At 43.5% G+C, this 21,818-nt stretch overlaps 1 protein-coding gene across 2 annotated transcripts; it reads right to left on the bottom strand.

The window, feature by feature from the left end:
• Positions 1 to 15,364: 15,364 nt before the first annotated feature.
• Positions 15,365 to 21,159, bottom strand: GINS3 (GINS complex subunit 3; the record flags this gene model as incomplete). Of its 2 annotated transcripts, XM_080936845.1 has the most annotated exons (3): positions 15,365 to 15,595; positions 17,220 to 17,453; positions 20,974 to 21,159. In XM_080936845.1, the coding sequence occupies 3 exons, from the start codon at positions 21,157 to 21,159 to the stop codon at positions 15,365 to 15,367; spliced, it is 651 nt and encodes a 216-aa protein (XP_080792971.1). The 2 variants fall into 2 exon arrangements, with proteins under 2 accessions (XP_080792971.1, XP_080792972.1); XM_080936846.1 differs by lacking the exon at positions 17,220 to 17,453.
• Between the last annotated feature and the right edge of the window lie 659 nt (positions 21,160 to 21,818).

The raw sequence follows: 21,818 nt of genomic DNA, 5'->3' as shown, positions 1-21,818 counted from the left end.
CCTAGCACTGCGGGGCTGGCTTTCATCCTTAGCACTGAGAGAATTAAAGTAGATCGAGACTCCAGGAGGACAGCTTTACCCATTCTGTCATCACTGTGAACCCAGACTAGGATATCACTGAATCTGAGTCATTAGGGAGAAATTTTATAACATGTCCAAAATCATATAAGAACGCTAACAATTTACTCTTGCTATTTCTGCCTCTAGGAATTTATCCCTCAGAAGCAATGGCTGTTCGAAATGTTACAAAAGCAAAAGGCTGGAAATGATGAGAGCTGACGCCTAATTACCACTTATCCCACGCCAGCCTCCCTTCCACACGTTTTATGCATATGAACACATTTAACTTTACAACAACCCTGAAACCTCTTATTAATGTCTGTTTCCCCCTGCCCCCCAAATGCAGCAACAGGCAAAGGGATTGGAGCGAGGACTGAAGTCCTGGGTGTGATCAAGAGTCCAGACTTGCTCAGCACGGCAGCTCATACCTGTAATCACAGCGTTAGTGGATTGTTGTGTGTCTGAAGTCAGCGCGGACCACGTAGGAAGGTTCTGTCTTCAAACACACACATACACACACCCTAGCTGGCACAAACCCACAAGTTCTGTGGGTCAAATGTGCTGTGTGTCTTCTCCACAATCTTCAGTACTACTGAAGTGACAATGTAGCAAAGAGTGTGTGTCCCTGTGGTGTGTGTACTCTGAATTTATATCCCCAAGTTAACTTACCATGTTGACAAATATTGCTGGGAAGAAGTCAGCATTATCAAACTCCAGAGACAACCGGGACCCAGGATTGCAGAATATTCCTGACAAAAGTGCACGAATTCTCGTTACTGCCCTCTGTTGGTTTTCATAAACCAGGAAGAATTCAATGTTGCCTTCTGTAGTCTTTAAAAATATAATTAAAAAGCTATTTTTTAAGCATTTAATCTATTTAATGTGTGTTTTGCCTGCATGTATGTTTGTGTGACAGGGAGGTGGTGGACCTGGTGCTCTCAGAGGCAGAGGAGGTCATCAGACCCCTGGGATTGGAGTTGGGAACAGTTGTGAGCCTCTATGTGAATGCTAGAGTAGAACCTAGGTCTTCAGGAGTAACAGCCAGGTTTCTGAACCCGACCATCTCTCTCCTCCCTTTTAAAATAATTTTTAAAAGCTTCCTTCTCTCCACATAAGCTTCCTCTTTTTGTCCCAAATTATGTTGGGAGCCTAGACTGTCGAGATGGAGGAACTGTTAATATCCTAAAAATCTTTGTAATATATTAACTGCAAAAGGTCAGTTACTAAAGAGAATTACATTACATTTGGCTCCATTTAATGACTCAGTACACTGTGCGTTAGCAGTTGTTATTTCAAGATGATGAAATCACTGGCGATTGCTGGCCTCCAACTGCCTCTACCTGTTCGGATTATAGGTATATACCACCACACTGGCTTTCAATTTTACACATTTCAAAAAACGTGTTCTTTACATACTTGTAAGAAAATGAATCACTTTTGTGATTAAAGGCGCTTTTTTCAGCAGAAACGGCTGGCCCTTTGGGAGGACCCCTTGTAGCAGCCATCCAAATATGTGAGCATCCTTTGAGCATCGGTTCTCTTCCCAACATGTACTCTACAGAGAGCCCTGCGTCTGGGTCAGTTGTGAAAATGTATGCGGAGTCCTTCATAGAATCGAAGGGTTACAGTAAGAGGACCCTACCATGACAAACCCTGCAGCTATTTTAACCAAATTCAAACAAGGTAGTAAGATCTCAGAGTAGACATATCCAGGCTTCAACACAGGCAGCAGGTTTGTGTGCAAGCACAAAAGCATTGGAAGAAAGTGACAATCACCCCAGGGAAGGCACTAAGAGCCTAGTGTGGGGTGTAGGAGGTGGTGACAAAGGGGCCTCCAGTTGCTCTGGATTTTTGAGGTACTTCTTAAGTCTGTATATGAAGAAACAAGCATTATTCATATAATCAATGTAAAGTATGCAATACAAGTGTGATATAGTTTTAAAATAAGAAAGCCACCCTAGAGTTTGGGGTGCAGCACAGTAAAAGAGCTCTTGTGTAGGAGGACCCCAAAACTGACCCCAAATTCCAAAATGTCCCCTCATTTGGGCTGCAAACGGGCTCCACTTATCTAGGTCACAGGCTCGGTCCCTTGTGAGAGCCGTGGTGTGTAATCACTGGTACAACTTTATGGCACACCGCATTAATGACTCTGAAACAACAGGAACTGTGAGGAGCTCGGAGCAGCAAGAAGGGAAGTGACAAAAATCAAGCGAGACATGCCTGTAACCCTAGTCCTCGGGGAGGCAGAGGCACAACTGTGAGTTCCAGGTCTGCCTAGGCTATAAGACCCTAGCTGTTAGCCTTCTTCTAGGCTCCGCCCCACAGTTTCCTGGCAACAGCCAAGTGTTCCTGACTCACTATAAAAGGGGCTGCTTGCCCCCTCCTTATTCTCTTGCTCTTGCTCCTCTTCCTCCCATCTCTTGCTCTCTTCCCCCTCTGTCCATTCTCTCCCCATCCCCCTCTCTCTTCTCTTTCCATGTCCTCATGGCCTGCCCCCCTTTCTTTCTCTGTCTCTCTGTCCCTGTCTCTATTACCTCCACTCCCCTCCCCATGCCCTAAATAGACTATTCTATACTGTACTGTCGTGTGTCTAGTACCTTAGGGGGAAGTGATGCCTCAGTATGGGCCCAGAGGCACCTATTCCCCCACATCATACTGCGCCTCCACCAATCATAACCCTGGCTCCTTTTATTTTTTTATAAAGCACAACACTATCAATCAATCATTCTAGAAAAAAAGTCAGGCGGGAAACCAATTACTTCTAGGCTGCCTGCCAGACAGTTAAGAGTACGCCCAAGATAAGGAAGCAGGAGGGTAGGGTTGGGAGTAATTTTGCCAGCCAAGTAGATGGTCTGACCCTGGCTCAGACCAGTTTCTCCCTGAGGCTTTATTGTTCATTCTGACGTTACAGGTCTCCTCAGAGCACTGAAAGTGCAGCTATAGTCTCCATTTTACCAGTCCTGTACCTCTAAAATGGCAAATCTGGAATTTGAACCTGGGTGCTCTCAGGACAGACACTGGTTCCCTACTTGGGAAATGACCCATCTGAAACTAAGGAGGAGGCTAAGGCTGACACTCCATTGTCTTTTGAAGATTCAAGCTGGCCTGAGGGGCAACAGAGTTCACACCCTACAGTGCAGTGCGGAGGCACACAACCCAGGCACTTTCACCGAGACTGGGGGCCCAGCTGGAGGTGTTTCCTGGTGACTCTGGGACAGGCCTTGCTGCCATCAATCACCTCCTGGGTTTTGCTGATACCCTCAAATCCTGACTCTTCGCCCACACTCCTGTATATTCGTAACTTTCAACCATGACACTCTATGAGCAGCTCTGGCTGCAGAAAAACAGGAGACTTGAAGCCCATTTGAGTTCTATTTTTACTAAAACCCCATTAACGGGTTTCTATTAGAACAATTAAAGTGTCAAGGCCTGTTGTTCTGCAGGCTGTGAAGGAGGGCTGCATTGTGAGCTAATGAAGGCGCAGAACTGTTTTCAAAGACGCCTCCCTCCCCGCCCCCCAGGAGTGTAAGTTTAAGCCCCAAGGTAGGTTTTCTTAGCAGCTAATTTGATTACACCCTCTGCAGCTGGTCTGGATATAACTGGTTGAAATAACCTTCTTTCCCTTCTCCTTCTTTCTCTTCCTCTTCTTTCTCTCCCCCCACCCCCCATGTGCTTTAAATTGGTTGAAAGGCTTCAACCTGCTTCATGGAGCGAATGTAAATTTCTCTCACACCTTGCCAGGCACACAGAAGCCAAGTACGAAATTTTCCAGAGCTGTGGAGACCCAGTCCTGTCTCTACTTTTGACACCTTAAGAACAGCTCAACCCATGTGAGCCAGAGACTGTCCTTATTCTATGGTGATTGCCCCAGCACATAAATACATGTATCTAAACTGCAGGCATATTTGTAGATAAGGATCTTGCAATTCTGATTTCATGGAGCATCTATCTGGTTAAGAGGCTGTATGCTCCAGGCAGCTAGGTCTGGGTCAAAGCACTGGGATGTGTAGTTCCAGTTTATTGATAATGACATCTTTCCTGTCTATCCCTTGGGGATCTAGCTCTGTGGCCCTTCCATTACCTCAGGTGTTACCATCATCCATACCCCAGCTACTTAGGTTTGCTTTTGCCCCTTCTCAACAGGCTACACCACAGACTCCATTTTCTTGTTCCAGAACCAGACACTGGCTGCTCTTTCTGTTTGGAATCTCTCCCGCTGGACTTCGCACACAGCCAGCTCGCCAGCTCTGTATCTTCTCTTGAGAGATGCTTCCTTGAGTCCATCATGTAAAGAAATGTCTCCAGCTGTTTGCCTTCACACATACTTTAATTCACTTCATATATCTTACCGCAGACTGGTTTACCGTCTTTCTCACCCCACAGGATGCAAACTGCACAGGGACAGTATGGATGGCCAGCTCCACATTCCCATCTGGGTGAGTGACTGAACAGGACCTGCTTCTGTTCCCAGTAGAATCCATACAAGATGCCAGAAACCAGTGAGCCCCATCTGCCTTGCAGGAAGCTAGTTTAGGCCGGGCTCTTCTTTCTCTGCACAATGGTCCTCAGGACAGTGAGCCTTTCTCACTGTGTTGGGACTAGGGAGTGAGCTTGGAGGCAGAGGTAGCCAGGGGAGTTGTAACCGCCAGACTGCATATTAGACAGAGTCAATCAAATCCAGAGGCTCCTCAGTATTCTGCCAGTTTGAGATATTCAGGTGGAATAGGCCGTAGACCCCAGAGGCAAAATGCCATACAAAATAACATTTCAAAAAGAGCAGTGTGCAGTCTCAGGAGTAAGCTTGAGTTGTCCATAGAGTGAGCCGTGTTTTGAAACGGGAAGCAGAGTCCTTTTTATACTGCAGATAATGGTTATGTGATGGCTGTAGTTTGAGCCAGAATTTCCACTCTTAAGGATGACAGTGTGGTGTTTCCTGTAGAAGGACCCAAGAGGGATGCACCAAGAGTCCTATGAGAGATGCTTGGTAGTGAGAAAGGGCTGCCCTGGCCTGGTTCTATTGCTAACTGCCCAGGGCATAGGTTTATCTAGCTGTCAGCTAAGTCTAGTCCTAGCTACTGTTGAGACCTCTGACATTCACTTAACCTTCTGGTTTAAGCAGTAATTTACAACTTGGGGTTGTTGTAAAGAAAAAAAAAGGCATATTTATAGCAGCTAAAGCAATGCGGGGATAAGCTCTCGATAAATATTAGCCACCATTAGCAACACTTACAACTCTTTGCCTCTCTCTTCCTTCTCTTCTCCCTCTTCCCTAAACTTTTTTTAAATTCTTTTTTTATTTACTTATTTATTTCATGTATGTTAGTACATTGTTGCTATCATCAGACACACCAGAAGAGGGCATCAGATCTCATTACAGATGGTTGTGAGCCACCATGTAGTTGCTGGGATTTGAACTTGGGACCTCTGGAAGAGCAGTCAGTGCTCTTAACTGCTGAGCCATCTCTCCAGCCCATTCCCTAAACTTTTCTATTCATCCAAAGATATGACAAAGAAAATTAAAAGACAAAGTACAAGTCAGGCCCCTGCAGATGCAGGCATACAATCTAAGCAACTCGGGAGGCTGAGACAGAAAGATCCCAGTTCAAGGCTAGCCTGGGCTCTTGCTCCACAAGTAAGACCCTATGTCATAACATTAAAAAAAAAAAAAAAAACAAAAAAAAAAAAAACGTTAATTTTGTGTTAGGTCTTTACTGCAAGCTCTTTGGTTGTTGTTTAACCAACTAACTAACTACATAATGAATTAATTAATTTATAAATTGGGTCTCTTGTAGCCTGGGCTAGCCATTAACTTACTATGTATTAGAAGATGATGTTGAACTTCTGGTCTTTCTGCCTCCACCTTCCAAGTTCTGGGATTACAGGTATTTACCACCATGCCTGGCTTTATGCAGTGCTGGGATTCAAACCCAGAGCTTTGTACATGTTAAGCAAGAGGTCTCCAAATGGGGCAAGCATCTTTCAATGTTTTAAATGAGCAAAGCTTTCTCTGGCCGGGCAGAACTGTTAGGAACTTTACCTTCTCTCTGACAAACCTGACAGACTCTGCTTCTATGTCTGTTGTTCTGAAAGGAACTGCCAGCTGAGCAGCCCCCAGTGACTCAAGCCTTTGCTTGGTGAAATATAAGGTTTGTGATTGGTCCTTGTGGGAGCTGAGTGACCAATGGGATTAGAAAACACACACACACACACACACACACACACACACACACACACACACACACACACGCGAGCAAGGCAGTCAGCTTCTTCTGACTACATAAACAAGAGTTGCTGCTTGTTACGTGTTAGACAGGAAATGTCCGGCACATGCTCCTGTGCTTGAAGACTTGGTCCCCAGTTGGTGGTGCAGCTTTGGGAGTTGTGGTCCCTTTGGCATGTAGGGATGAGCAGGTGGGTGAGCCCTGAACATCATAGCCCAGCTCTACTTGAAGTCTTCCTCTCTGCTTCTCAATCTACCAAGGAGTGAGGAAACTCTGCTGCACACTCTAACTGCCAAAATTTCCACTGTGCCTTCTTCACCATAATGAAACGCTAAGCCCACACAAGTCCTTCCTCCAGTAACTTGAGTCTATTGGGGCTGGAGAGATGGCTCTGCAGTTAAAAGTGCTTGTTGCCTTCTTTCTTGTTTAGTTCCCAACACACAAAAGCTTGTGAGTGGGAACTCCAGTCTCAGGATGTTGATACTCTAAGTGCAAAGCAACAAGCTTTTGCCTTGAGTTCCAAAAGTACATCTCTACTTCCAAAATCCGACAATATCAGCCATAAGCCTATAGCTGTGAAGACCCAGCCCTGAACCTCTGGAACTTGGCTAGTGAGGCAGAGGGAGCTGGCCCTTCTGTAGCTTTCATCCCTATCTAGAGCAAAAGAGCCCCCAGCCCACCATCTGGGACACATCTGGGAGTATATTATTTTCATAGACTTTAACACCAAATGAAACAACACATCAGATATAAAAAAAATCAAGAAAAAACATAAAATCCAGAATGCTTCCACTGGAGGTAACAGGCAATCGCAGGAGGAACATGAATGTTTTAAAAATGAGTGGAAGTTTATGGGGATCCACCGTATTACAGCCAAAAGCATACAAATGAGTTTCACGTATTCTTTAGTACGTATCAAACACAAACAAAAGCCTACTCTTTCCTTCTTTGATACAGGGTAGCCCAAGTTGGCCTTGACTTTAGAGACCTCCAGCTCTTCCTGAATGCTGGGATTAGAGAAATGCATCATCCACCAACTAAGCAGAAGTATTTTCACCCATCTGGACTCATTCTTCTCGGGACCATTCAGCTCTCAGAAGGGTTAAACCCTCCCCGGCTTCCATCATCTTGTGCCCCACACATTAGTTCTTTTTGAGTTCTCAGTGTTAAGACCCTCTTGATGGCCTGCAGACAGAACCCTCTCAGGAAACTGACACGGCAGTGTGGGACCTGGAGGGGCCCTGCCATACCACTTGGATGACAGGAAGGAGGCTGGCATGTGTGTGAGCTGGAATTACACAGTGAGACATTCTTTCCCATTTAGCTCTGCAGAACACTTTGTTTTTTCTCCAGATACACATACTATAACCGAAGGCAAATGATTTTTAGATGGCTTGTTTTATTTGAAGTTGGCAGAAGGGCCTTTTAAAATCATAATGGTCTGTGGAAATAACAACATCTCAATGAAATAAGGTTTTAATTTTTTATTGGCTTTTTAAAAAGCCTTAAAAAACAAAACAAAAAAAAAAAAAAAAAAACAAAAAACAAAAAAACCAGAGGACTTGTCATGGCAGGCCATACACCAACACAATTTGTCATTGTCATGTGGCTCTTTGCCCCACTAAAAATCTTTGGAATGACTTGAGGAATTTAGTTGATGAGACCCACTGAAAAATCAACCAAGGCCTGTGTTAGCTTCCAACCTGAGAAAAATATTTCTGGACTGGCCCATTACTTGAAAAGAAGCATATTATTTAAATATCAAAAGAACTAATGTATGGAGACAGGATGGGAGCATGGAGGGTTTAGCTCTTCCCAAACTGAGAGCTAGTATCATGGATTGAAAAATACAAATGGAGGATCTGGGGTCACAGCTCCGGAGTAGGCAGTTGCTTAGCATTTCTGAGGCTCTGAGTTCAGCCCTCAGCAAAGGTGAACATAAAGTGCAGAGGACAGTGTTCTTTGAACATTTAAAAACTGTTCTGCTCCAACCTTCAAATCAATTCCCCACGTTTTCCCTTCACACACTTTCGTTACCTTGGACCTGTTTCTTAGCTACTCATTTATTCTTTTGTGTCCAAAGAGAATGCCCCCAAGCATTTTTAGTTCTCCCTGCAAATCCTGTGACAATGAAGCCAGCTTTTTTTCCTCAAGGATGAAACTGGGGCTGAAGTTGTCACGTGGGTGTGGGTTTGGAACTCTCTCTCTCTCTCTCTCTCTCTCTCTCTCTCTCTCTCTCGTTCTCTCTCTCTCGTTCTCTCTTTTTGTAATTAGCCATGGGTGGGAGTTAGCAGAAGCTGGATGTCTGTTCTGAGTTCTGAAACAAGTGACTCCCAGGCACTATTTTCAGAGCTGTGCAGACACTTGTTAATAACGTTTGTATATACAATCATGCTCGTGCTAAACTCATTTAGACACAAGGACAATTACTGAGGAGCCAGAAGAGAGAGAGAGGCAATTAAGTTACTGATCGTTGGAGAGAGAATGCTAGAAGTTTTAAGTAGAATCAAAGATATGCTTTTCTGTCAGATGTAAGCACTAGGGGTTAGAGGAAAAAGTATTTTTCACCTTCACAATGATTTCACTAGCTAGTTCTATAAGCTAATAGGGTTAGCTGGCCTGGATATTATCCCCCCTTTACCACTGCAAGCAATAGATCTATTCTAGAAAGGTGAACCTCTGAAATATAGATACAATGTTGATGCTATTTTACCCAGTGTAACGGGATTTTTGGATTAGATTCAAATAGGAAAGGATATTAGTAGAATATTTGGTGAGGTGTTCATAAAGCCTGTGGTTTAAAATGCTAGAGCAATGTTAACATCTTTGTTTGAAAATGTACCACAGGGGCTGGAGGGATGGCTCAGCAGTTAAGAACACTGACTGTTCTTCCAGAGGTCCTGAGTTCAATTCCCAGCAACCACATGGTGGTTCACAACCATCTGTAATGGGATTCGATGTTCTCTTCTGGTGTGTCTGAAGACAGCTACAGTGTACTCACATACATAAAATTAATACATTAATATTAAAAAACTATGTACCATGATTAAAGATATTAGGAAGACTCTCTTGTCCTATGCTTATGATTGTTCTATAACTGACATTATTTCCAAATACTGAAATGACGACCTCTGGTTGTTTTGAGCCTGGTTTTAGAAAAGCAGGCAGGAAACCTTCTGGGGCCAGAAAGGACCATTTCCTTTCTCCAGATGAGAAGGCAAGCAGTGGGCCATTGGAGCTATCAGTAGTAGCAGGGGACCAGCCCAGCACTGCTGCCAGACTATACGGAGTTTCTTCCTGAGACCATCACCCAAATGAAGCTGGGTCCTTGAGCAGGCACAGGAAAGAATTTCTGGATGAGTCAGAGTGAAGCAAAGTCAGTGAGTTTATTAAGTGGAGATAACGAACAGTGTATACTTAGTAAGTGTGAATATTTTAGAGAGCCGTGCCTAAGAAAATGACATTAGTATGTATCCTAGACACAGAGTAGACTCCTGAGACAGGGAAAGGCAGTGCACACCTAATACATGGGTAAACTTGCAAGAAAGTCATGTTTCAGTGTCTATAGTTCTGTGGCTTTTGAAGTTACATTGCTCAAGGACATAGAATAATTTAAACAAGATTTGAAGATTAAGCAATGTTCTAAAAACATATACAACAGTACAAGCTGGTCTATTCTTTTCTTCGAGCATTTTCTTTTTGTAAAAGAAATTGTAAGGTAGTTTTGAGGTGGGTTTTTTTTTTTTTTTTGGTTGTTATTTTATTTACTATTTTTTAATACCCTTGTCTAAGGTTCTTAGAAAAGGGAATATTATCTATAGGCAATCTTCAAAGCAAATTTGCTGGTTGTACCTTAGTTCTTAAATCTCAGTGGACAAAGTACTTTAACCAAACTCCAAGATTAGGGACTCCCTTCTCTTGCATCCCCTTAAATTTCCTTCTCTTCTCATCCTGCCTTCTGGGCTGGGCAGAGGATGCTGCTACTTGCCAAGCAAACGGTTTGGTTTGCACCGTCTGTTTCATTAACTATGCAGACAAGCAGAAAGCTAGAAAAATCCATGAAATGCTCAAACTAAAAAGAAGGCCCGGCTCACAGCTCCTTTGTCATTTGCTCTCAGTAAGAGGTCATTGCTTCAGTGTGACATGCCCCATATCTTTGCACTCTCCGTCCCCACTGTTTTGAGACATGAAGTCTTCAGGCCATGGACTCACTGGAGAAAGCAGATCAACGAGGGCTGGTCTTGAGCTTTAATGCCAGGCTCTACTTCCTGTCCTTTGTTCCTGTCCTGCTGCTATGAAGAGTTAAGTTCCATCTGCTTGTCCCCACGACCACAGAGCATCCTGCTGCCATGTCTGCACCCACTCCCCTCAAAGTGTGAGTCAAAATAAACCCTTCATAGCGATGAGAAGTAATCAGTACAGTGACTCTGCTGAGGGGCCCTTGTTTCATGGCACATTTTATCCACTACTGTCAATAAGATCACTCATGAGGGCAGTATCAACAATTAGCAATGGAATTCCAACTTTTAGACACTGTAGTGGTTTGAATGAAAATGGCCCCCACAGGTTCACAGGAGGGGCACTATTAGGAGGTGTGTCTTGTTGGAAGAAGCGTGTCACTGAGGGCAGGCTTTGAGGTTTCATAAGCTCAAGGGAAATCCAATGTCATTCTTTCTGCTGCCTGTGGATCCAGATGTTCAACTCTCAGTCCCTTCCCCAGCACCATGTCTGCCTGCATGCCTCCAAGCTTCCTGCCATGATGACAATGAACCGTAAGCCAGCCCCAATTTAATGTGTTCCTTTATAAGAGTCATAGTGTCTCTTCACCACTGCAATAAAAACCCTAAGACAAAGACCTTTCTTTGGGTTTACAGCAGTGGTCCTCAATCTTTCTAAAGCTGTGACCCTTTAATATAGTTCCCCATGTTGTAGTGACCTCCACCATAAAATTATTTCATCACTACTTCAGAACTGTAATTTTGGTAGTTATGAATTATAATTTAAATATCTGATATGCAGGATATCTAATATGTGACCCCCATGAAAGGAACATTCAATCCCTAAAGGGGTTGTGATCTACAGGTTGAGAACTGCTCGTCTAGAGAAATCCATTACTTTTCTATGTGTATGTTTGTGTGTTCATATGTATATAGGTTCATGTGTTTATGTGCATGAAAGTATGAAGTTAAGTATGAAAACCAGAGAATAAACTCTAGTGTCATACCTCAAGTCCACCTTTCTTTTTTGAAACTGTCTCTCATTGGCTCATAGCTTGCTGAGTAGGCAAGGCTGTCTGCTGGATCTCTGCCTCCCCAGGACTATTATGCCTGGTATTTGCACATGGCTTTTGGGGATCAAACTCAGGTTCTCCCGTTTGCAAGGCAATCACTTTGCTATCTTCCCAGTCCCACCGTTAAGGAAAACTGTACGTGTACTCTGTTAAAAAGCTTACCTTTACTGATAATAAAAGTTGACATTGTGGTGCATGGAGTAATTTTTATTACATCTTTAAATTTCTTAAGATGTATTTTATATGTATACACATGCATGTGATTTGGTGTGAGATCACGGGGCAATCTATAGGAACATGTTCTCTTCTTCCACCATGTAGATCCTGGACTCAAGTTGTAAAGGTACTCAAGTACCTTTACCCAGTCACTTCATAATCCTAGCCTACATTTTGCTCTAGATCCTTGATGTACATAGTTGATGAACAGTTTCCTCAACACAGAAATACCCACGTTCAGAAACACACAGATTTCCACCTTCTTTTGTTTGTTTGCAAAGGTCAGTCTTGGCACAGCACATCATTGTTTCAAGAATACAAAAAGCTCTCTTGAGGTTGCTTTTAGGATGGTGATGGGACAAGAAATCACATGTAGACTTTCTTTAATAGATCTAAGGACTGAACCTAGGCCTCCTGCTAGACATGACCTACATTTCTGCAGCCCTGGAAACAACTCTTAACTGAGCTTTTGGAGATGCTTACTGTTTCACATGCCTGTGGGACTACAGTGGTCCGCCGATTCAGTGGTGCCAAGGGTGAAATGAGAACCTCTGCAAGAGGCTCAGCATTCTTAGGGAGAAAGTGCAATCTTCATATAAAATAAAAAAGATTTAGTCCTGCTTTGGGGACAGTAAGAAAGGTGATTATTGAGTCAGGGGACTAAAGGCAGATGTGTGTGTGTGTGTGTGTGTGTGTGTGTGTGTTTTAAACAATTACTACTAGGACGATGGGCTGGCTTTTCCCACTCAGATGGAAAGATGTTGACTAGATCTGATGTTTGATCCAGACCATCAAGGAATATGGTGAGAACAGTCTGAAGGTGGAGGGTGAATACAGGGAGGTAGTTAGGTGACAGCACCAGAGGTAGGACAGGTGGTCAGATATTTAAAGGTAGACCTAGAAGAGATGGAGAGAGGAAAGGCCAAAAACACTAATGTTTTTCATTTTGTTTTTTCTTGAGCAGTAAGGAAAGATAAGCTGTCATCAATAGAGATGAAAAAAGGTCACAAGAGTACACTGGGGCTAAGACTGGGGGGAGAGGGGGCGGGCTCAGTCCTGACCACGATCTGATCTGTCACATGCTCCAGTAGAGACACTAAGCAGGTGGCTGGATGCACATCTAGGACTGGAAGGTAAACTGAGCTGGGGCTCTGAACTTGGGGGCTAGTCATCAGTGGGCAGGCTAAGATCCATAGCCTAAGCATGGAGCTGTCCAAAATTTAGAGGTCAGGGACAGTCAGAGACAGCCTTGCTTGTCCCACTCCTCTTACAGCCCAGCGTGACCCTGGGGAAACTGCAGAGTGAAGCCTTTTGTCTAGAATCATGGAGATACCTAAAAAGAGAGCCCTTAAGCGGAAAAGGCACATATCCAGTCACTGAATTTTAGAAGCTTTTTAATATTTGGGACAATTCATTGTTTTATTTTTAAATCAACTTTTTGAATGAACTAAAGAGTTACTTTAAAACCTGAACTGGGGAGGGGTGGTTTCCAGGAAGAGGAATAGTCTGAAAGACTTGTAGAGCATATATATAACTAAAAATAGATTTAAAAAATATAATTTGTTAAAAAAATTAAAGTAGATTCTGTATATATGGCCCCTAAGAAAATTTGTTTTTAAAAGAAAATATACCAGCAATCTAGTATTAACTGTAAAAACCAAACCACCTGTGAAAGCAGAGCTGCCAAAAGCTAAGCTAATACACTCTTTGCACCCTGGTTTCTGAACCCTGAGTATGCATAAAAAGATGTGTAATAAATAGATGTGTCATCTTCCTAGGGCATAGCACACTCCCAGAGGATGTTCCTGGTGTTTATGCATATTATACAAACAGAAGGGTAGTCGCTAAAGCACAGATTTGAGTATTAGTTGAATATGATCAAAGAACAAGTTCTTGGTTTGCTCACTCCTGGAAGCCAGTCAGAGACAACACATGTACAAAACCCACCATTTATTTAGGATGAAAGTCGAATGATAAAAAACAATTTCATGCTAAGACAGGCATTTTATTGCATGTCTGTTAAGTTCCTGTTACATGTGTTATCTGGACACCCACAACTCTCCTTAATTACAATAAAGATATCTCCAGGAGCCATAGGGTACCAGGGTGGCTAGCAGTATGGAAAAACTGCCCACTAGACAATCCAAAGGGCTCCAGGAGATGAGACTTTTATTCAGCTCATGGTCTGGAGAACCTGTCCCTCTCAGTTTGGTGCATGTTTAAAGAGACTCCCAGTAAGTGGTCAGGGGTCCTCTTTGCATTAATGTTGCAGTATTTCCTGGAGAGAAAAAAATAACATAAAGGAGTCTTCTCTTAACACTTGCCAGGCTGTTTTTTAGCTAGGGCTCTTCACAACCTGCAAGCCCCTGATGCAATTATTACAAAGGCTGCTGATTACCCTTTAATAACTACTTTGCAATTCCTAACACCTCCCTGATAGTTTTTCTCTCTTTAAAGAAAACACTTTGCAGTCCAGATCCATTATTTTTCTCTGTATATCAGGCTATGAATTCATATGGAATGGGCTCCAGAAGCTCAGGCTCCTTTAGTCTTCACAAAACAGGCTGGCGCTTCAGCTGAACCCAGATGCCCTTCTCTTTGGCTCCTTTCTCTTCTGATGGTTCTCCGTCACCGGCTCCAGGAAGCCGTCTCTGCTCTTCAAGTGCTTGATGTGCTCATTCCACATATTGATCCTCTTGGCCAGAATCTTGCCCTTAACTTGCTTGTTTACAATGATGCCCACAGCATGCTGGGTGACATTGTAGACTCCTCCGGTTTTTCCATGGTAACACTTCTGGGGCATTCCTTTTTGAAGAGTGCCCATTCCCTTGATGTCTACAATATCAGCCTTCTTGTAGATTCACATGTATATGGCCAAAGGAATAGCTCCAAGTTTCCTAAAAGGCCTAGAGAACATATAGCAAGTGCTTCTCCTCTTTCCCTTTGTGTTTGTCATTTTGGCGAGTTAACTGGAAGATGGCTGCTCTGAAAACTTTTCTAAAGATCACTGACAAACACAAGTACATGGCCCCTCTGGGTAGACTTAAGGGATGTGATTTTAGTTCAATGTCTTTTCCTCTCTGCTCTGCCATTCATCTGACTTTCCGCTTTTCTCTCAATTTCCTGTTTTAGAAATTGGGGTAAGTCCCAGCAGGTAGGCAGCATGGTGGGGATGCTGTCCTCTGTCCAACCATGAGGAAGATAAAGCAAATAAACTTAAGAGAAAGTTGTGAACAGGCAGAGATGACCCACTTTGCAGCCAACCAGGCCAGATACCTGAGGAATCTGAGTTCCAACTTGTATGTAATGTGCCTGTGCTTCTTATTTAAGACTTAGTAAGGGCTCTGGCTCCTCCTCAGCTGTATTCCCTGGCCAAAGGCCCATGCTGAGAGGACAGCAGGTACCACAGTCCAGAAGACCAACAGGGTTAAGGGCATTCACATCTGCCCCCAACCAGACAGTTCCAAGTTTGAGCCTGCTGAAGGTTAAAAGCAGCACACAAATGGTCTCTCATGAAGTTAATTGGTCCTATCAAGGGCACAGAGATAAATCCACAAGTTACAGTTCTGTTCCGCTTTTAGTCTTCCATATTTGTGAATTTTCTTTTCTTATAATTCTGAACGAGGCTTGAAGCTGTAATCTGAGAAGCTTGACCTTTTTCCCAACTCTGAAAGTCATTCAGACCTTTCTGCCCAATTTGAAATAATCCCCGCTCTGTCTCATCTAACCTGGCTATCAGTGCTGAAGTGTCTTCATTGTAAGAATTCTGGGAGGAGTCCATGATGCGGCGGAACCGTCCAATAAAAGTCTGAAGAAGAGTAAGAGAATCAGGGGCAACGTCACATCCCATAAAGCCAGACACATTGAAAACCTTAATTTACTTTACAAGGGAGACAGAGGAAGCATATGTGACACCATATATGTATGTAGAGGTTAGAGGACAACTTTCGGGAGACACAGGTCATTAGGCTGAGCTGCAAGTGCCTTTACCTTTTGAAGCTATCTTGCTGGCTCTTAGACATATTTTCTTACTGGAACATTTGAGGATTTATTTATTTGCTTACTTATGGTCTCACTATGTAGCCCCAGTTGGCCTGGAACTTAGAGAACCACCTGTCTCTGCCACAACCATCTGTGCACTCATGTTGCTGGAGTTATTGTGAACCACCATAAGTGGGTGCTAGGCACTGAACTTAGGTCCTATGCACAAGCAGTGTGTACTCTTAACCACTGAGACTTTTATCCAGCCCCTTTACTGAATCATTTAGGTAGTTTCCAAAAATTTGGTCTCAAGACTCACCCAGAAGGTTGAGTGTCTCCCACTACTTAAGAAAGCCTTTTTCTCTTACAGAAAAATAGGATGTTATGAAAATTCAATGGATTGTTATAAAAGCCAGTGAAGTTACATATGTAAAGCACATAGAGAGAGGCTCTGAAAAAGCATTGCCTGTTGTTGTTATTGGTAACAAAGCCTATAGGAATTATAACCAATGGCTTTCAACCAGATGGGATATAGGATTTAACCGAATTCAGTTTGTTCTTCTCAGTCTGAGAGCAGGGTATATAAGATCAAAGGGTATCATTTTATCACTGGGCTCTGAACAAAAACCACAAGCCCCTTCTCCAGTGTTTATATTTCCATCTGTCTCACAGCTAAATATTTAATCTAGAAGCAACTATAAAACACTTGAAAGCAGTGATGGAAATAGAAAACACACAGCTCATAAAAAAAAATAAATAAAGGAAACTTTAATTCAAGAACGAGTCCTAGGAGTTGGGCTTACTGGCTCAGAACGTGATCCCTGATATTAGGAGGCTGAGAATCCCAAGTAGACACCAGACTAAAATACTGAGCAAGTTATAGTCCCTCCTGAGGAACTGAGAGAACCTACCTCAAACAAACAGAAATAAAAGTCCACATCGTAGCAAACAAACATGTTCTCCTCTCTTGTGGCTTTCTAGTCTAGTATTTCATGAACCTGAGTTGAACTTCCTGGTCTATAGTCTGTATGAGCTTTTTTTTAACTTATGGATAGGCAGCTGGCTGCTAGTTGCCATGACAGACTCATCCCTCTGGAATAGTAAGCCTAAAAAAGAACTCTTTCTTCTATAAGCTGCCTTGGTCACAGTGTTTTATCACAACAGAAAACTAACTATTGTACTGTTTATTAAATATTAACTGACATGGCATATCTTTTTACCATAATTGTGATTTTGATGTTATTGATACATGGAAGACCAGTATGGAGTCTTAACCACTGAGCCAACTCTCCAGCTCTAAGTCCCCATGTAGACATACACCACACACACACACACACACACACACACACACACACACACACACCCTTTAGAGAACCCTAACTAATACAAGGGATAAAAATGCCATCACCAGCTCCCAAGATATGTATAGGTCAATACTACACACTGCTTACCTGCAGCAGAGACTGGGAGATATCTGCATTCTCTGGACTGTCAAAATGCAGGAGTTGTGAGCCAAACCCATAGAAATGGGGTTTCATTTTGTGGAGGTCTACGACATTAGCATCTGCACTGAACACAGTCCTCCATCCCTCTTGGTACATCTTGGGAAGATCCACAGAAAGGATACGCCGCTTGTTGTCAAAGAGTCCTTTAGCCAGCCACAAGGGAAGCTCAAGTTTTGTACCCTGTGTCAGACAAGAACATAAAATTGAAAAATAACAGGCTTAGTCAGTGTATGTGGAAAAAAAAAAAGGAAATGCAAATTGCCTGAAAAACGCTGCCTCTTCTACTGGGGAAGCAACTGTGATGTGATCAGAAGAAATGAACCACAGATTTAACATGTTATTTACATGTTTTAGCAGGGGCACATGCTGTCTACCTGGTGAACACGACATGTGTGAAGAGACCAGAGGCTGATGTCACAATGTTTTCCTCAATCACTTCTTAATTTGGAGAGTGCTCTCTTGCTGATCTGGTACTAGCTGGGCAGTGGGCGCTGAGAACAAACCAGTCAACCCCAGCCCTGCCACTCCTGGAGTTAGAGACACAGTCATGCCTGGCTTTTTATGTGGGTGCTAGGGATCCAAACTCAAGTCCTTGTGCTAATGAAAAAGAATGTCACCCACTCAGCCACATTTCCAGACCCTTATTTACTTATCCTTTCTGTGTTTGGTTTTGTTTTTCAAGACGTGTATAATTTACTTTTTCTTACGTGGCATGTCACTCAGCAGCACACCAGAACTCCTTAATTCTCACTACAAGGCCAATCAAGTTCCTGCCCCACTTTCCCAGCCTCTGACATCACTATCTTACTCTCAAGTTCTACGAGACCAGCCTGGGCTGAGGATTTATGCTATGATCTAATGAAGACAGAAAATAGATCACAACAACAGCAAAAAACATGACAAAGAACAAAAGTAGACCAGAAGGGGAAGTTCTCTAAAGTAAAGGAATATCACTGTTTACTTTCTTTGAATATTCTCCATCTATGGTATATAAGCTCTTGCTGGGTGTCTACTAAGCACTAAGTACCAGTCTGGATCCTAGTAGAACAGAATGAAATAGAATCAGTCTCTTTCTCAACCCACCTCATGGCTTTGGAGATGGCAGAAGGGGTCAATGCTTATGTTTTCAAGAAATGCAAAACATGACAGATGAGATGACACGAGGGGCCAGAAATCTATAAAAAGATGCAAAAGTGGGTGGGGAAGATGGCTCAGCACATCCTGCTCTTACAGAGATGGAGAATTCAAGTTCCAGCCTCCATATCAGGCAGCTCACAACTGCCTCTAACTACAGCCCCAGGGGTATGTGACTCCTCTAGCTTCTATCGGCACCCACATTGATGTGCACACATCTATACACATATTCACTGACATACCCAAATAAAATAAGCATTTTTATATGCAAAAATAACTGGCTTAAAGGAAGCCATGAAAACCTTCATCTCATAAGGGAGAACTGTTATAGAGGGAGGGGCAATTTTTAGGGGTTGAGAGGTAGAACAGTCAACAAACATCCCAGGCTTGGAAACAAACAGCTAGTCCAAGGTTGCCAAGAGGCCAGGACTTGAGTGGCCAAGGTATAAGAGGGCAGGAAGCCCAGTATTTAAAACTAAGTAGCAGAGCAATTAGGCAATGACTTTAAGGTAAGTTAAAAATACCAAATGGAAAGTTTCAGAACTAAACTTAAGAAGCAGGTGGTGGTAGGGTTTTTATGTAGCATTGGAGACCAGCACTCTACCACTGAGCTAACTATATCCCCAACCCTCTACTTTTTATTTGAGACATTGTAAATTTACTCTGAAGCTCGAGCAGGCTTTGGGCTTGCAGTTCCCAGCCTAGGCCTCTTGAGGAGCTGGTCTTACAGAACTGGACCATCAGGCCCAGCCCACTCTGCCTATAAAGAAAGACTAAGGCAGGTGTGGGGACATACAGCAGTGGCAAGAGAATGAAGTTCTCAAGGCACATATCAAAGTCGATATAAGAAACAGAAATTATGAAGCCTTATACCTATGAGTGAAATTAGATGTCATAAAAAAACCCTCAAACTTAATTCATTGCTGCAGAGGAATTCCAAATACTTTGTGTAGACATTTAATCTTTCAAACTAGAGCAAGACAGCCACCTCCTTCAAAGTGGCTATATATAGTAACGGCCAAGGAGTATGGCAAACCTCACAAACACTTCCTCAGCCTAGTGATCAGAATCTACAACAGGGTCAACAACACTAAATTGATGTGATATAGTTCCAAAAATGGAACTTGACCCCTGTGATCGCTCCGAAACCAATAAACCAGTTTGATTGTGAGTAAAATATAAAGCAAACCTCATCTGAGGAACATTATAACATCCAAAATTCTGTCATTAGAAACAACCACAACAAAAAGTATGACGACAGCTAAGAACCCAGAGAAACATTATTAATTTTTAATCCTTTTAAAAAAGATGCTAGACTAGAAAAAGGACATTAAGTAAATTAAGAAAATAAGACCCAAGTCTGGGCAGGATATCTTGTTCAGCACTGTGTAAGAACTAAAGTAAATCCTAGCCAGGTAGTGGTGACACACACCTTTAATCCCAGCACCAGGGAGGCAGAGGCAGGCAGATTGCTGAGTCTGAGGCCAGCTTGGTCTACAGAGCAAGTTCTAGGACAGCCAGGGCTACAGAAATACCCTGTCTCCAGAAAGTTAAAAAACAAAAGAAAACCCTAAATCTTTCTCTATGATAATGAGAAACCACTAAAATGGACACTTTTTAAAATCAAGAAGTCCTGCGCTGGGGCAGAGCTCAGCAGTAGGTACCATGCTTGCTTGGCATGTGCAAAGTATCCATCCCCAGCACTAGGATATACTTCAAAAACATGGCGGTTGATTTTGAAGACTCTGCTTACAAAGTGCACTCACTGGTCTGTGAAGTTGAGATGCAGCCCAGGAAACAAACAGGAGCCTACTATTTTGCTGAAAAATTCTTTTGGTACTATTTAATGTTCAAAAATTGGTGTCTTACTTTGAGAAAAGTTACCTAGAAACAGGCAAACAAAGGCAAAACTGATACCCTTCTAAACAAAACTTAAAAGACCTAACAGGAAATGAAAGTAACCATTACAAGTTACAGTCTTGGGAAAAACTATTTGAAGCCAGACAGCCCACGGTTCGAATCCCAGTTCACTGTTTACTGGAGGACCCAGGCCTTGTTAACCTATCCTTTGTTGGGTTTATGGGAGGGCAGAAGGGTTAATACAAGGAGCTGCAGTTTTCATATTCATTCCGACATTGAAAATTGTTATGAGCAATTGGTTAAGCCAGCACGGACTTACTGGGGAACCCTGGCTGAGGTGCTTAGTCTTTGATAAGTGGCCTAAGTGAGGTGACCATTTATCCCCCCACCACAGCCCCCATCTCCTGCAGGATAGTCGGTCCTCGGAAACAGGCTGCAGACACACGATCATAGCTGTGCAGAGTGCACATGACAATGCGCAGTTCCCAGGCTTAGAAACCTCAGACACGTTTTATGGAAAACGTGAACAGAACCAAGACCCCCAATGGATCAGCTGGAGCCAACCTTGCAGCGTTCGCGAAGCCATTGGCTTTGGAAAGTTTTCAGAATAAAATCGGTGGCGGGAGACCACTCCGCGTGCTCTTCCCGGGACCCCCGAGGACCCCCCCCCCCCCAGGCTCCAAGCCTCTCCCCGGGCTCGCCTCACCTGTGGGAGCGGATGGTCCGGCTCGGTGCCCGCGCCCCGCTCCAGGAAGAAGGCTCCCAGGCGCGGCATGGGCGTCTCGACGCGCACCGGCAGCTTCTCCTGTGACATTAGGATGTCGTCCAAAGACAGGAAGTTCTCCTCAGGTCCCAGAGCGCCCGACTCCACCGGGAAATAAGCCTCCGACATGGCAGCTCACAGCACGGTCGGGGAAGAGGAGGGCGCGCCACCCCAGCAAACCAGCCGGCTTCAAACTCGCTTTCCCGCGCCTCACCCGCCAGACCTGAGCAGTCGATCGCGGCGAGCCTGCGGCCGCTCAGGCAAAAGCAATCAATAAGGTCACAGATTTGGTCCACAGTCCACACCCAAATGCGGAAGCCCTGGGTGAGTCCTTCCTCAGTGTGTAGCCTACGCTGGGAAAGGTACCTAGAGGCTTGAACTTCACTGAAGGGACAGCCTGTGTTTATACTAACTGAACTGTATTCATGCGGCCCTTTACATACATATATAAATTTAAAAGTGTCTCTGGGTCTTCAAATAAAATCATTATACAGTGTGTATTCTAGTCCTCATTGATCCCGCTTTTATTAGAGCATTTTCACTGATAGGTTCATTTTTGTCTTTGAAAAACAACAGAAGAAACTAAAACGCAAGCACTAGCCCGTATGTTTGACAGTGTGCTAAGTTACAAACTATTTGTAGCATTTTGTGGGGTCTAGGTTCAGGTGGGGTGGGAGTTTGGATGGAGTGGTAGATTTAAAATGGCTGACAAAGTCCTAAGTTCAGGGCTTTCCCGCTAACTCTATTGTCAACTGGCAAAGTCGTTGTGTGGCGTTTAGAAATCTAGA

This window comes from Micromys minutus (genome assembly GCF_963924665.1).
Source record: "Micromys minutus genome assembly, chromosome: 24".
Classification (NCBI taxonomy): domain Eukaryota; kingdom Metazoa; phylum Chordata; class Mammalia; order Rodentia; family Muridae; genus Micromys; species Micromys minutus.
This window is presented reverse-complemented; position numbering and strand designations above follow the sequence as displayed.